The sequence below is a fragment of the Pseudophryne corroboree genome, chromosome 2 (assembly GCF_028390025.1).
Source record: "Pseudophryne corroboree isolate aPseCor3 chromosome 2, aPseCor3.hap2, whole genome shotgun sequence".
Lineage (NCBI taxonomy): Eukaryota > Metazoa > Chordata > Amphibia > Anura > Myobatrachidae > Pseudophryne > Pseudophryne corroboree.
The window spans coordinates 247346243-247363395 of NC_086445.1; the positions used below are offsets into that span (position 1 = coordinate 247346243).

Here is a 17153-nt window from a genome sequence, read left to right on the forward strand (position 1 = left end):
ATAAGAAATCTGGTAGCGCTGTCTGTATTTGTGGGTTTTTTTTTTCTGTGGTAACTGTTTTTTTTGCAGGGGGTGGAGAGGTCCCCCAGCTCTGCAGTGAGCTGCATCAGATTTTTATTTGTTTTTTGGGACATACATGTTTATTACAATTGAATTTAACTATCTTGTTAGCGCCAGGGGACTACTTGATTGTAGGTGTTTGTTTCTGAAGTACTGTATAAGCTATTATATTTTAAAAACGGTGCCTATAGCCAGAATACCCAAAAATGTTATTTTTTTCTTTGGGTTCCATAGGGCTGCACAGAAAAGACAATGGGGTGTAGGTGGTAGTAAGGACTGGGCACCAAACAGTTAAAGCTTTACATATACCAGGATGCTCCGGTCCATCGCTGCTGCTTCATCACCCCCGCCCCAGGTCTGGTATTTCCACAGGGTGCCTGAGAGCACTACTAGCACGGTTCCACAGGAGGATCTCCTGACTGCAGCTGGCACTTGGAGGGACAGTTAAGGCGGGTTCCCGCTCGTGTCTTTTGCGCAGTCCTACCTCCGGTCTTAGAAGACTGACCGGAGGTGCTGATGAGGACACCGGTTTGTCCGGGACTCCACTAGACCACCAGGGGAAACTTTACTGGCGCAGGCCTGCATTAACAGAGGCCAGGGTATATGTGGTTTGTCTGCATAGGGAAGGTCAGCCCTCTCCCTGCATCCCCTCCCCCAGCTCACAGCACCATTCCACTGCGGTCTTCCCGCCTCAGAGCTGCTCCTCCCCTCGGAAACCCACAGCAGCCATTTTCACTCTGCAGCTACAGGCCTCTGAGAATGCTGGGTTCAATCTCCCTGTATACCTCTCCTAGGAACTAGGTTATACAGCACTATAGCCTACCAGTCACTGTGGTATGTGTAGTTGATTAGTGCCCATTCTAGTTCATTATATTGTATTCCTCATTGTCTGTGACTTGTGCTGGCTCTGCTGTCTGATATCTTTCTACTGTCCGCTTATACCTTTCCCTTTTTTCTTTTCTTTTTGAACCCTAAAAACAAGTGTTTAAAGGGTTCTGATACTTCACAGCTACCGGTGTTTGTGAAGTTTATCACCGTGCACCTCTATTGGTCTCATGCAGGTCCTGTTCAGCAGTTTTATTCCCTCAGGACATTGTACGGGATGATTTATGTGCATCTTACCACCTGCCCAGCCGGCTACTCCAGCTCCTGTGCAGGACCCCCCCCATGGCTTCCTTTTCACATATTCTGGCACAGATAGCTGAACGCCTAGCAACTTTGACACCTCCCTGGGTGGTCGTACTCTCTACTTCAGTACAAAGTCTAGCTTCTGCTTCTACTGCCTTTCAACAGATGTTACAGGGTGATAGATTGGTGCCCACTAATGCCACTAGGCTTGCTGTGCCATCCTCTGTCTACGCAGCTTTCAGATTCTGAGGTGTCATTTGGAGAGGCAGATGTCTTTTTCACGTACCCCTCAGGGGAAGAAGAGCGTCAGTCTACCTTGGATGTCTGTGCTAGTAAAGGCTGTCAAATCTATTCATATAGATGATGAGGAACCTGTTCCTCAACCAAAGAAATCCCAACTATTTAAGCACCAGAAGGTAGTTAAAGCTTAATTTTCTCAGTCTGAACATTTTACAGAGCTCATACATGAAGCTTGGAATACCCCTGGTAAGTTTCAGGTGTGAAAGCCCCTAGCTTCATTCTACCCTATTCCAGCAGCTATTTCTTTTTCATCCACTAGGGGTCACTGGAGTACTCTTGGGATATGGGCGGCGTAGCAGAACAAAGGCACTGAATATTTAAATTTAGAACTCTCCACCCCTCCATATCCCTAGAGTACCTCAGTGTACGAACCCAGTGTTTTTTCTATGCTCAAAGCACTAACATCGGCTTGTGGGATTCCCACACTTGGATGGAAGATTTATTAATTTTTCATTTTGATTTTTTTTTTTTTTTTCATTTTACACTTAGCACATCCCTTCCCAGTTTCTGGAAAAACATGGGTCCGGGATGGTGCCGCTGCAAGGCAGCGCATGGCGTGTCGGTCCTCACAAAGAGCACCCTCACAGCCACAGGCAGCCCACTGTCTCCTGCAACAGCTGGACGGAGCTTACAGAAAGAAGCCCCGTCACAGCCAGGAAGAAATGATCAAAGAGCTGGACGGAGCTTACATAAAGAAGCCCCGTCACAGCCAGCAAGAAGTTATCAAAGACGAGCTGGACGGAGCTTACAGAAGAAGCCCCGTCACAGCCAGGAACAAGCTGGACGGAGCTTACAGAAAGAAGCCCCGTCGCAGCCAGGAACAAGATGACTTGAAAGCTGGACGGAGCTTACACAGAGAAGCCCCGTCGCAGCCTTGAATAGGAGGAAGGTAAGCTGGGGAATGGGGCGGTCAGCGCAGGCTGCCGCCCCGCTAGGTGGGTCACAGTGAATACCGCTTCCACGCACCGCCCACCACAGCGCCCAGCCGCTACGTCTGAGACTCGCTCCAGACTGCAGCGCTACGTCCGCCCGTCCCAGCCGCTCCGTCCGGCCGACAACATCCACCCGCAGACGCTCACTAACAGCGTTAACAGGGTGACAACCGGGCCGCTGCTCCGTCCGACCGCCCAGCACCGCAGATGCCAGCCTCCCTGCAAGCCTCCCTGCAAGTCTTCCCGGCTGTTCCTGAGAAGGGGGGAAGGGGGGCGGTGGAATCGGGCGACTCACTGCTGAAAGGGTATGTAAAATACATATATAAACAGCAGTTATATATGCAGCCAGAGGTGACAGTAAATAATGCAGACATGTATTATAACCTGTCCTGTGATATCAGAATATTAATGATTATCATGTATAATAGGCTATTGAGCCTATATATATTAATATCTGTGATGATCACTGTATAATAGGCTATTGAGCCTATATTAATGTATGTGATTATCACTGTATAATAGGCTATTGAGCCTATATATTAATATCTGTGATTATCAAATAGGCTATTGAGCCTATATTAATGCTGTATAATAGCCTATTGAGCATATATATATTAATGTCTGTAATTATCATAGGCTATTGAGCCTATATATATATCTATATATATATTTATTCATAGAGCATGTGTTGTACCCATACTGTGATTATACTGTATAAGAGGCTATATTAACACTGAACAATTGTAACTTGTTCAGGTGATTATCACAGTCAGCATGGCAAAGGGGCCATTTTAACATGCTTCCTGTTGTTTTTCCAGTTTGTAATTCTGGAACATTCCTGCCCTACATCTCTAAGCCACCAGAGGCGCAGGGGTGTTAGTGGGAATTTGGTTCGGGTTTCACATGCCCATGTGAATTGCTTTTCACATAAAGAATACTCTGGTTTCTCTTCAGATCGAATAAAGCTTTCGCTTTTTACTACAGATTTCCGTTGAGAGAAACAACCATGAGTTTCATATAAATATGCTTTTCAGCAATAAAATATATATATGATAATAACTTCAATAAGTCGTGCAAGTGTCTGTCCGTTGACTATTGTGGTGTCTGTCTGCATAGCGAGTAAGGCTCTAGCGCAGACTAAAAATTGCATTGGCAATTCAAATTAAAAGAGCGGTAACGGAGTCTCGGAAGTTACTCCACCAGCACTAACGAAGGACAGTCTTTCCAAAGGGCCAATTTCCCTTTGGGTACCAGGGTGTTTATTTAACTGGTCTTATAATTTAATGCACGATTCTATGTCAAATCTCACACCGATAACTACGAGTGAGAAGGGTACATTAGTCCAGCACTCAGATAGTGCGGCCCAGTGAGTCAATGTCTACGTTTTTACAGAGACTGAGTAGACTCTAACCACTATTTAATCGTTTCCAAAATGACGCGATCCGCCATTGGTAAATGCGTCTGTGTCAAACATTATAAAGACCCAAGATACATTTGGGTCACTAGACTATGTATGGAAACAATAAACTGTTAAAAGAAGCTGCAGAGTATATCTGTAAAGCTTCTGCTAACGCCGGTTACTTCGATTCTCACTTTTCATCGTCGCTAGTTTAAGCGCGACAAGGCCAGAGCTTGTTTGGTCCTAAATTTGATATTCAGCCATTACCGCATCCAGTATCAAAACGGAAATACTTGTGCCGGCGTTTAATCCCTTTAGACTTCAGTTTTTTCAAGGCGGTGGTACAAAACAGTCACGCCTTGTAACGACAGGACGCTACAGTCAGCAAGCCAGTGGCTTGATGACCTCTTAGGCCATCTCCATTTTCCAATGTGGAAGCGCGTCTTTACACGTTACATTTGCGGGGTTTCCAGACATCAACTCATGGATGTCTCAGCTATTTACAGATTAAAGGATAAGACTGCCTCTGTCGAACGGTTTGGCAGGTTGCCATTTAGTCTCTGCTAGTTTTCAGCTGTCTTTATAACCAGGCAGTAGTACACCAACAGAGTCAGGGTTACTTATTCCCCTCTGTTTGGGGTAACAAAACCAGACAGCTCCGTCGCAGTCTCAATCAGCAAGTCACTTAATGCAGTTTGAAAATGGATTTTCTGCGGTTAGTATTTGCATATTGGAGCCACAAAATTGCATAATTTCACTTGATCTTCACAATGCGTATTTACCCATTCCGGTTTGGTCATCACAGGTTCTAGCGTTTGCAAAACGCCACAACCATTAACCATTTCAGGTCTACCATTTGGCTTCTTGTCAACGCCTCGGGTATTTACCAAAGTGATGTTGGTGATGATGGCTCATCTCAGAGACCTGCCAGTGACCATCGTTCCATACTTAGACGATCTGCTCATAAGAACTCTGTCTCCACAAAGTTCCTTTAACTTGCGCTACTAATGTATACTGCGGTGGCAGATCAAGTTCAAAAATAATCGCATCTAATTCCGTCTAAACGACGTCAATTCCTAGGTAAGATTATAAATACGGTAAATCGAAGACATTTACCTACTACACCAGCAAGAACAAATGTACATCTAGTAATTAGTGCAAAACACGCACACTAGCGGTACATTGCTGTATTCGCCTGTTAAGAATAATGATGTGTTTCAAAGCGATTTAGTTCGCCGGCCTTCACTCGCGTTTCCCACAGAGGGGCGAGGGTGTATATAATCTGGACGAGAGTCTCAGAGGTTCAGGAGTTGTAGTTAAAAAAGATCAGCGACAGAGGTTCTGAAACGGATCACGACAGATTGCTGTCGATAAATGTCCTGGAACTCCGTGCATTTTACAATGCACTACATGCTTCGCTTTCAGTCTGACCAACAGTCAGACAACGCAACGGGAGTTGCATACACAACAACCAGGGAGAACCAAGAAGCCGCATGGCAATGCGGCAGGTAACTCGAATCCTCATTTGCCCAGAACACCATTATGTGATAATGTCAACGGGGTTCATTCCGTGAGTGGACATCTGTTAGACAGATGATCTCACCCGTCAGGATTTAGATCCTGAAAACTGGACATTAAATCCAGAGGTGTTTCATATGTGAGTCCACAGAAGGGGGTTACCCTCAGGTATACATGATGGCATCTCGCCACAATTACAAAAGCTCAGTATGTGTACAAAACAACAGATCACAAGGGCAGTGGCGGTGGAGTCTCTCACATTCGTGTGGTCATTCAGCATCGTGTATCTGGCTCCACCATTTTCCGCTGCTCTCTCCGTTGCCAAAACGGATCATAAGACAGTTCGTCACAGTCATACTAGTGATATCTCATGGGTTTCGGAGAGCTTGCTTCTCGAATCTCCAAGGAATACTTGCACACGATCTTGGCCCGCTCATAATACGTCCAGCCTGTTACAACAGGGAACGTTCTTTTACCCATAGTTACCTATGTACCTATTACCTATGTACCGCAGCTGCGGTTGACGGGGTGAGGGTTCAGACCGCCCTCTTAAGAAAAGAAATAGGGCATTACAGTATTATACCAACCATGTTACGAGCTAGTAAGCCGCTTAAAGCAGCTCATTATTACAAAATTTGGTGTGCTTACATAGGTGGTAAAGCTCGGAAGTTTCCGACATCATCCTTCAAGTTACCCGTATTCTGTTAAACGGGGTGGGATGGAAAACTGCGTTTATCTGCACTGAGGGTGCAGGTATCTGTGTGGTCAACTTATTTTCAAAGACGTTTGACTCTATTGCGTCTGTACACACCTTTCTACAAGGTGTCATCAAAGTGCAGCCTCCATTTATCCCACCTACAGCGCCAGGTGACTTGAGGTTGGGTTCAGATTTCTTACAGTTTTCATATTTTGAACCCTTACAATAAATGGGGATTAGGTTTCTCACTTGGGAAAACATTTTTCTTCTAGCCTTAGCTTCGGCAAGGGTTTTGTTTTCATATTTGGGTGCCTTGTATTCCAAGCCACCGTATTTGAGTTTTCTCATGACAAAGCAGATCTTCGGACGAATTCCGCTTTCTTATTCTTCACATCAATAAACCAATAGTGGTTCCTGTGTTGACAGCACATTCTAGAATTTTGAATGTGGTACACGCATTACGCGTTTATATATGTTCCGAACGTCTACAGTACGTGATACGGATACGTTGTTTGTTCTCTATAATGCTGCCAACTGGGGTTAGCCAGTTTCTCAGCAGACATTATCCAGTGGGATAATAATGACTACAAGTCAGGCTTACTTTAAGGCTAAGTTACAATCGCCTACGTCAGTAATAGCTCATCCCACAGGTTCTGTGGGAATGTCAGACCCAGCGGGTCGTGGAGCGTCTACGACGCGGCTACATAGCCTTCAGTGCACCACGTTTGTGCACGTTTACACGTTATGAATGGTTGCGGCATCAGCATCTAGCTTTGGCTGCCTACTGTTACAAGTGTCAAACAGCTCTCCCGCCCACGAGGGAAGCTTTGGTACGTCCCAAGAGTACTCCAGTGACCCCTAGTGGATGAAAAAGAAAATAGGATTTTGGTACTTACCAGGTAAATCCTTTTCTTTGAATCCATAGGGGGCACTGGACGCCCACCCAGAGCAGTTTTACCTGGGTTGTTTTAAGCTCAGAGGAGCTTAGGGTAACACGTTTTACCTGGTTTGTATTAAGCTCAAAGGAGCTTATGGTAACACATTTTAACCGATTGGTTCAAACTATAAAGGTCTATCGGTTATGCTGTCAACTGTTTAGTTGACACTAACGTTATGGGTCAACTTTGTTGTTGTCCGTTATGTTATAGGAATTCTCCATTGTCAACCTCTCTATAGTAGTTCGCTCAGTAAAAACACTGGGTTCGTACACTGAGGTACTCTAGGGATATGGAGGGGTGGAGAGTTCTAAATTTAAATATTCAGTGCCTTTGTTCTGCTACGCCGCCCATATCCCAAGAGTACTCCAGTGCCCCCTATGGATTCAAAGAAAAGGATTTACCTGGTAAGTACCAAAATCCTATTTTGTGCTAAGTGGAAGGTTTCCCCAGCGGTGGATTCTCATGTATTCCGTTAGGTTAAAACCTCTACTTTAGCTATCCCTACAAGATCTTCCTTTATAGAAGACTACTGATAGGAGTATTGAAGCCTGTCTCAAATCTGTCTATTCCCTTACAGGAGCTATTACAAGGCCTGCCATGGCCGCTGCCTGGGTTGCCAAGGCCATTGAGAGCTTGGCAGAGACTATGGAGGAAGGCCTTCTCTCTGACGTTTCCCAGGAACAACTGTCTCGCATAATTCTTATCAGGGAGGCAGCATCTTACATCTGGGAAGCGGTTCTGGATGCTGGTCTCCTGGCTTCCAGGGTCTGCTACCTCGGTGGTACCCTGCCACATCCTCTGGAAAAGCGGGAACAGAGTTGGACAAAATCGTGGCTGCTCTGGTGGCCGCCAAGACTGCTTTCCTGTCCTCTGCTCTGCGGTCTCAGACATCCACTTTTTAGTCCTTTCGCCCTCAAGGCAAAGCTAAAGATCAGTCCTTCCGCAGAGAGTCCACAAAGACCACATAGCCCATAACCTAATAGGCCTGGGCTGCCAGACATCCAACTGCCAAGTCTGAAGACACGCCCTCAGCCTGACGGAGCAGGCCTCCCCCGGGGGATCCCAGGGTAGGGGGCTGGCTTCTTCAGTTCGCACACACCTGCCGTCAGACCACCACAGATGCCTGTGTGCAAGAAGTAGTCTCTCATGGGTACGCTGTCTCACTCTGGAAACGTCCCCCTCAGCAATGTTTTGCACAGACACATCTCCCCCTATTGGAACCAAGCAAGGCTCTGGCCCTCCAGCAATATTGCCAGTCCCTTGGTCACAACGCGGACAGGTTTCTACCCTACCCTGTTCCTGGTTCAGAAACCCAATGTGTCTCATCAACCTATCCTCAATCTCAAATCTCTTGACATGTTTGTCAGGGTGCCCAGGCTTCATATGATTACTTTAGCTCTATTGTCCTGGCTGTGGAGCCTGGGAACTTTATGGTGTCCCTGGACATTCAGGATGATTATCTGCATGTACCTATTACACCCTCTCTTCAATGGTTCCTACGGTTTGCTATCTTTCACCAGCATTGCCAATTTCGGCCACTGCCCTTTGGTCTTTCTACTGCTCCCATTTTACCAAATTTATGACTGTTATGGTGGCACAGTTGCGTTGTTAGGGGTTCAGAATACTCCCATACCTGGACGACCTGCTGATCCCCACGCTCTGGAGGTCCTTTACTGCCGTCTTCAGCTGGCCTATTGCCTTCCTGCAGCAACATGGCTGGCTAATCAACTGGAAAAAGTCATCCCTCACATCTTCGCAACGGATGCTAGATCTAGGAGCTCTCCTGGATAGCAATTGGAATTTTTACTGCCAGCAGTGTCAATCCACTCTGCAATGCAAGTCCTGGGATCCATGGTATCCACTTTCGACATGGAGTATGCCCAGTTTCACTCCACACTCTTGCAACACCTCATACTGTCCAGGTGGATCGGACTACTGCATCAGAACTGGTACCAAAGGATGGTCCTCTCACCGGAGGTTCGACTGTCTCTAATCTGGTGGCTCCAGACGGCTCACTTGGACAACGGTCGAACCTTCTGGATTCCGGATTGGCATCTGTGGTAAGAAGTACCCAGTCTCTCAGATGGGGCGCAGTGACTGGAAAACACTAGGGGCCATTGATCTCCCGCAGAAAGTGTCTTACCAATCAACGTCCTGGAGTTACGAGCGGTCTACAGAGTACTCAGCTGGCCCAGATCTAGTGCGACATCGCCACTCTGGTAGCCTAACTCAGCCATCAGGGAGACACTGTTGGCAATACACATTCTCCGGGGGGAAGCAAACGCCATCTCGGCAGTCTTCATCCCAGGGAAACGGACTTCCTCAGCCGGCACAACGTACATGCCATCTGAAGCAGCCTTCGTGGACGCCCTGGCAGTGAGGTAAACTTCTGTCTGCAGTAGGTATTCTCTCCAGTCTCCCTTCTTCCGCTGGTTCTTTGGAAGTTCAAGCAAGAAGGAGGCACTTTTCTGTTGGTAGCTCTGGCATGGCCCAGGCGTCATTGGTTCTCCGATTATAGAATCTCTCCATAGACATGTTTTTTCCACTTCCTCTACGACCTGACCTGTTGTCTCAGGGTCCCTGTCTACACTCGGTCCTAGCTAGTCTGTCTTTGACGGCGTGGCTCTTGAGTCATCCATCTTAGGGTCCAAAGGTTACTCTGGTTCTGCAGTCGAGACCATGCGCAGAGCACGGAAGCCAGCCTTTGCCCGTATCGATTACCGGTTGTGGCATACATACTTCCAGTAGTGAGCTGCAAGACGCTATGACCCTTTGGTCTTTTGGGGTTTCTTGGATCCTTGCCTTTCTTCAAGCCTGATTGGCGCTCTCAGACTCAGTTTGGCCTCTGTGAAAGTGCATGTGTGTGCTCTGTCCATATGGTTCCAGTGTAGCTTTGCTTCTCTGCTAGATGTCTGCACCTTTCTTCAGGGTGTCATCTAAATTCAACCTCCCATTAGTCCCTCCAGAGGCTCCGTGGGATTTCTCAGTAGCTCTCCGGGCACTTAAGGAGTCTCCGTTTGAACCTCTGAAATCGGTGGACCTCAAGACTTTTTTCCTATTGGCTATTGCTTCGACACTGTGTCAGATTTAGGGGTGCTTTCCTGTCTCGTCCTTCCTGATCTTTCATCAAGACAGGGCTGTTCTTCGATCTAGTCCTGGCTACCTTCCTATTGTAGTGTCCTATTTCCACCTTTAACGAAGGAATCGTGGTACTGGCCTTCCACTCATCGGTCCTTTCGGCAGGGGAGGCCTCCTTGGATGTGGTCTGTGACTTTCAGATCTATGTGGATCATACCAGTTCCAACCAGAAATCTGATTCCCTCTTTGTCCTTTACAGATTCCACAAGAGGGGCTGGCTAGCTGATAAAACAGATTCTGGCCAGATGGCTTTGCATGACGATCTCACAGGCTTACACGCAGGCTGACCTACCTGTGCCGTCTACAGTAGCTTGCTCATTCTACTCGCTCTGTGGGTCCTTCGTGGGCAGCTCGCTGTGGCGCGTCTGCCAAACAACTGTGCAAGGTGGCCTCTTGGTCTTCTGTCCACACCTTTCTCAGACTTTATGCATGTGATACATTTGCGCCTCAGGATGCTTCCTTTGGATGCCATTCTCCTATCTGCTCAGTAGCGTCCCCTCCCTTGAACAACTGCGTTTGGACATCCCCATTGACTCCCCCGAGGAGCTCTATGGAGCCTGAAGTAAAGGAGTTATGGTAGACTTACCTTGAACTATAACTTCGAGTTCCATAGGGTCCACATGTTGCCCACCGTGACTCACCTTGCTTCTATGGGATTATTTTCTTGATCACTGGTTCGGTTCCCGTGAGTGTACTGCTTGTGCCTTGGGCTTGTTGACAAAACTGAAGTCTGAGGTGGAGGTGGGATATAGGGATGGAGGAGCCGGAGATTCCTGGGATACCTTAAGCTTTAACTGTTTGGTGCCCGATCCTTACCACCACCTACACCTCATTGTCCCCTCTGTGGCCCCTATGGACCTCCAAAGAAAATGTTAACAATGGTAAGTCTACCATAACTCTCCGTTTCTTATTGGACAGTTGGAAAGCTAGAAACAGAATTGGGATGGCTTCAATAGTGATAAGTGTGCTCCATATTTCTCGCAATGGCATTAGTAACAATCAGGTTTATATAAATGAAAAGTACACTTCATTGAAGCATAACTTAAGCTGCAGCATATTTTTTTACTTTTCCACACAATTTTCTGTTTTAAATGTGTAACTAACTTTTTTTTTTTTCCTTATATTAAAATATTGTACATTGCAGGCTTCAAAGAACGCTGAACAGGCTACTGCTGAAGATAATGAAGGCACAGAGTGAGGGAAAGCTTATTGGAAGTGTTCAACCTGCCAGTTTATTTTTAGTATCTGTGTTACTTTTGCCTCTTCCCCTCTCCCACCAAAAATGAATTGAAACCATTAATAGCCTCTGAGAGAGCTCAGAGCGCTAGAGGATCCAGGCCTATACCCCACCCTCTTTGGATACAAACATGGACATTGAGGGAAGGGCCTTTTTTGAAGACTACTTAACCAAAAAAATATATATATAAAGACAAAAAATAAAATCAGGCATAAAAACCAGTCTTAAGCCCCTCTTTCTAAAAGTAATGTCTAAAGTTTTTCTATGATTGGGATATTTCATCCTAAAGTGTAAACAACTGCTGCCACGAAGTCTCATGTAAATCTGCTACCGACTACCATGTACTACTCACTGCTGTGTGCATCTCATGCCATTTCTGGGTACGTCACTGGAAAGATGAAATTGGGATCATCCATTGTAGGCTATAAAGCACACCGGGCACTTAATAGATTATGGAAACTTTGGAATTTTTTTTTTGTATTCTTATTGGAAAGCAATGTTATGTCCTATTTTTATTTACTCAAGTTTATAACGGACTACGTTTGGTATCTGTAGGAAGTTCTCTACATTGCTGTCCCATACGTTCTTCCTAATGGCCATTGCTCCAGTTGGTTTGTATTTCTTAGCTGCCTCCTCTGTTCAGAATCTTTTTACCACCTACACTGAATTCCTCTTCTGCACTGTACTTCCCATATAATGCAGTGCGGCATATATAAGACATGAATTGTTGGTCAAGAAGGGGGCTAATTAAGTAGAGGTGATGGCAAGACCATTTACTTTAAAAGTATATATTGAGGAATCACGTGCCAAAGAAAAACTTTCCCCAATTCTCAGATCTGTTTCAGCATTAGAAATCGGTCCCTAGAGAGATAAAATAAAACTTTTATATTAAGGGGATTTAAAAGAAACGGAGCCAGTAGTTTGTTGTAGGTATAGTTGTAGACTAAATGATCTCTATGATTTGTGTATCAATTGGCTACCAGTAATACTGAATAGTTACATTTTTTTGGCCACGAGTGGACTGTGATGGCCATTCTTTTATAACAGTGTGATAGTCGTATGTTACGTCTATTTAGCGTTTTCATTTTATTTATGTAACTGTCATGCCTATAAATTTCCCAGACAAAATCTGTTTTGTAGCCATAAAGGCTTACTTGTGTTCCATTATGTGCTCCTATGACCAACACTAAGTAGCTAAGAACTTTGTGGTAGGAGGTGAGTAAATATTCATAAGAATGCCCCCTATATCCATAGTCAGCCCAAAAAAATACATGCCACAACAGTGTGCGCGTGATGGGTACACTTTAAGACGACTGGATATACAAGTATGAGAATGGAAACATGAACCACTAAATTGGGAGAACAAACATGCTTCCTAAACCCAGATGAAATGACCTGAACAGAGTGGTAGATGGCAACTGGTATAATTCATGATGCGCTAATTAATAAAATGTACAGTGTTCCTTATTCATGGCTCTCAGAATGTTTGTGGTTTTATTCCTGTGAAAATGGTATTCCATTTGTAGCACTTTGAGACATTGTTGCTTCAAATTGTGCAGTGCAGCAGACTGGTGATGGGATCTCCCCCTTTTATTTTAGTTTGTTACTATTGGATCACACATCCACCCAACCCTCCCCCCACATAGGGGAAAATATATATTTTTATAACATGTAATAAATAAAAGTAACTTTTTAAGAATGAAATGTAGATTGCGCAGGACATACAAGGTGTGGAAGATCTTCACTCCCAGATGTGTGGGAGCTTCTTTATGGGAACTTCTCTCCTGCCTGAGCAGATGTCTGCTGCAGGAGGCTTCAGTGTAATTTTCCATCTTATGAATTGTATGTTGAAGAAAACACTGCTGGCTGAAATTGGCCCAACTCTTAGATTCAATTAAAGCTTTGCATTTCAAAGAGGTTATACACATTTAACATGAATGTGACAAGACGGGACAAACTTTTTCTTATGAGGAAGAGACATTGGGCAATCCCATGTGCATGGTAAATCTGTGTGCTGATGGAGGACGTATGGTGCAATTTTCCTATGGGGCAGTTGCAGTCAAGGATGGGTGAAATCACGGACTGCGACAAGGAAGTAATACGTTTTCTACTCCATTTTACTATTGGATATGTATTTCTTGGAAAAAGAAATGCCTGCAAGAAGTTATAAAATTCCCTTGCAATCTGTATATTTTCCCAAATAAAATTGGATTTGACTGACTGGTATATGTTTTAGCAAAGTATTCAATATTGTTTGATTGTTTTGAAGTTGAGATGCTTGTAGTAATTTTAATGTTCTTTTGTCCATTTGGTGCAGTATCAAAAATTGACTACATCAGAGAATTAACTTATTACAAACTAGTTTACTGGGACAATGCTTGTCTAATTACTGCAATAACTGTATTATACATGCTTTGCAAAAGCTATATTATACATATTTTGGTGGTTAAGCTTATTTAATATTATATAAAGTGTTGCACAGTAAACCTTATCAATCTTTGAGAAATTAGCTTTCGTTAACCTATTGCTTTGACAAAAATGCAGTATGTTGTGATCTACTTTGACATATTTTTTTTTTTCTTTACACAAATATAGAAAGACGCCACTATTTCACTGCAGTCCATAAATGCTTTGTACTGTGGCAGGTTTGCAGTGTGATACCTCCTCCTTTTTAAAGTGCTGCTAACATTACTCAGCTTGGAAAGCGTCGGATATGCTGTTTAGTTTTTTTAATCCCATGAAGGTTATTGCAGGGGCCTCATGACCGTACTCTTACGTCATTCTAATTTTGGATCTTGATAATTTAATATGATTTATATTAAAGTAATTGAATCTCCAGATTCAAAACGCCTACCTACTGGTTTCTGATGCTTAGGTCTTGGGGTATCCTAAACCTGTATTTCTCTTATGTCCTTGAGCAGGGGTGGCGAACCTTTTTCTACCAAGGGCCATTTAGATATTTATAAAATCCTTCGGCGGCCATACAAAAATTATCAACTTAAAATTAGCCTGCCCCCAGTAGTGCACTGCCATCGACGCATGCTGCCACAGTGCCAGATATACATATGCCGCCAGTAGTGCTAGATACGCACATGCTGCCAGTAGTGCACCGCCGGATACACATATGCTGCCAGTAGTGCACCGCCAGAAACACACATGCCCCCACAGTGCCAGATACACACATGCCCTGCTGACCGCTGCTGCTGGCCGTCTTCTGCCCCTTTTTGCTGCTGTGTGTGCCGGGAGGAGAGTGCAGCATGCGCCTCTCCTGCCCCTTTGTGCTCAGTCCGGCTGCGGCGGCGTGTGTCATCTGCAGGAAGGAGAGCGCAGCTATGTCCTGCGACGGCGTGTAGGACCTCAAACCAGCCGCCAGTTCATAAGCCAATCAGAACTTGTAGCGCGGCCCCTGATAGGCTGTCGGTCCGCGAGCTCTGATTGGCTCACGAACCGGCGGCTGGTTTGAGATCCTACACGCCGCTGCTGGCCAGTGGACATAGCTGAGCTCTCTTCCCTGCAGGTGACACGCCGCCGCGGCTGGACTGAGCACAAAGAGACAGGAGAGGCGCATGCTGCGCTCTCTTACCCTGTCACACACAGCAGCGGGTGGCCGAGCCAGATCAGTTGGCTTTGTGGGCCTTATACGGCCTGCGGGCCGGAGGTTCCCCACCCCTGTCCACTAGGAGCCACTGGCACTTTAAGAGTTTAATAGTGTGGGCTGGCTCCTCCCTCTATGCCCCTCCTACCAGACAGTTTACGATATGTGCCCGGAGGAGCCGGTCACAGCTAGGGGAGCTCCTAGAGCTTCTTTGGTTTTATTATTTTTCAAAGAGTATTTTAGGCACAGCTTCAGCTTCCCTGCGTTGTGGGACTTGGGGGGGAGTAGGTTCCGCCCTGAGGGTTATTGATCCACTATCTCCGCCGACAGGACACTGAGCTCCTGAGGGTGTTGATCATTAGCTGCCCCAGGCGACCGCTCACTCCCGCAGCATGCCGCCACCTCCTAACACAGCCAGAAGATTCCGGTGGTGAGTGAGTCACCGCCCCCCCTGGCAACACCGCCCCCCCCCCTGGCAAGCGGGGAGCCGGTGTGTAGATGGCGACAACAGGATGGTAGCACAGTATTAACTGCGCTCCGGAGGCTTAGCGGTACACAGTGTGGTGCCCTGAGCCAGCGCCTATACCCTACACTGGTCACTAAGGCTGTTAGGGACCTCAGTGACGCTGCCAGCACCATAGCTCAGGCCAGTATAAAGAAGTGGAAAGCGGGAAGCAGCGCCTTGTTAAGGGGGTGGAGGTTCTAAGAGCGGACCCAGCAGCGTTCCGCGCCATTTTCCTGCCTGCAGTTCCTGTACAGAGACTTTGACAGGGAGAGCTGTCCCTCCACGCAACTCCAGCTATCCTGTGCGGTACCAGGGGGGTTGTAGAAGGAGGGAGAGGCTGTGAATTTACTGTAGTCTGTTAAGGTACACAGCGCCAGGTAGTTTTATTATATCTAGGGAAGCGCTGTGTGTATGCTGGCTCCAAACTCTGTGTTTCTCTGTAGCATACTTGGTGGGGAAACTGTGTCTGACATTTTCCTGTGTGGGGTGGGGGGTATGTTCTCACATAGCCATGTCCAGGGACTCTGTGTCTTATGCTGCTGAGGATATTTCTTCTCCAGAGGAATCCATTCCATGTACTCAGGAATGTAATATCTTGTCTCAGATCTCTATTAATAAGCCTGAGTGGTTAACCTCTATTAAGGGAATGATCTCTGATATCTATTAGGGTAGCTCATACTGAGACTGAAACTCCGATTTTAAAGAAGTCTATGGCAGTTTGGTCAGGTTCTGTTCCTATCCCTTCAAAATCCCCTAGCATATATCCAAAGAAACGTGCACTTGCCCAGATTATGCAAGCCGACATGGATACCGAATCTGACACAGGAGATGGGGATGTGCTGAGGGGGGCGGCATCCCTTGCAAAGTGGGTGCAGCTCATGATTGAGGCCATTAGAGATGTGTTACACATTACTGACACATCACCTGAGCAGGTTGAGGAGGCTTACTTCACAGATAAGAGTCTCGCTAACCTTCCCTGCGTTTAAGGAATTAAACGCTCTATTTGAGAAGTCCTGGGAAAACCTAGAGAGAAAATTCCAGATCCCAAAAAGGGTCCTGGTTGCTTTTCCTTTCCCTGAGGAGGATAGAAAAAAATGGGAAAACCCACCCATAGTTGATGCATGTGTCCAGACTGTCAAAAAAAGGGTGTTACCTGTCCCTGGATCTACCGCGGTAAAAGAACTGGCTGATCGTAAGATTGACACTACGCTCAAATCCATATACACTGCTTCAGGGGTGGCGTTGAGGCCCACTATTGCCTGTGCATGGATTTCTAAAGCTATAGTAAAGTGGTCAGGCATGTTACTAGAAGATTTAGATACAATGGATAAAAGTGACATTGAATTTTTCTCTATCGTCCTAAGTGGATGCTGGGGTTCCTGAAAGGACCATGGGGAATAGCGGCTCCGCAGGAGACAGGGCACAAAAAAGTAAAGCTTTTACCAGATCAGGTGGTGTGCACTGGCTCCTCCCCCTATGACCCTCCTCCAGACTCCAGTTAGATTTTGTGCCCGAACGAGAAGGGTGCAATCTAGGTGGCTCTCCTAAAGAGCTGCTTAGAGAAAGTTTAGCTTAGGTTTTTTACTTTACAGTGAGTCCTGCTGGCAACAGGATCACTGCAACGAGGGACTTAGGGGAGAAGTAGTGAACTCACCTGCGTGCAGAGTGGATTTGCTGCTTGGCTACTGGACACTAGCTCCAGAGGG

At 46.0% G+C, this 17153-nt stretch overlaps 1 protein-coding gene and 1 non-coding gene across 2 annotated transcripts in view; both read left to right on the plus strand.

Annotated features, from left to right (window-relative positions):
• PA2G4 (proliferation-associated 2G4) overlaps nucleotides 1–13573 on the plus strand; it is a 153892-nt gene extending 140319 nt beyond the window's left edge. The window contains exon 13 of the mRNA XM_063952627.1: nucleotides 11255–13573. Within this exon, the coding sequence (XP_063808697.1) occupies nucleotides 11255–11308 (54 nt within the window). The 3' untranslated portion in view covers nucleotides 11309–13573. The remainder of the gene's footprint in view (nucleotides 1–11254) is intronic.
• Nucleotides 3355–3475, plus strand: LOC135054174 (U5 spliceosomal RNA). Its single transcript, XR_010243410.1, has one exon. It is a non-coding gene; the product is annotated as a U5 spliceosomal RNA (small nuclear RNA).
• Nucleotides 13574–17153: the final 3580 nt, after the last annotated feature.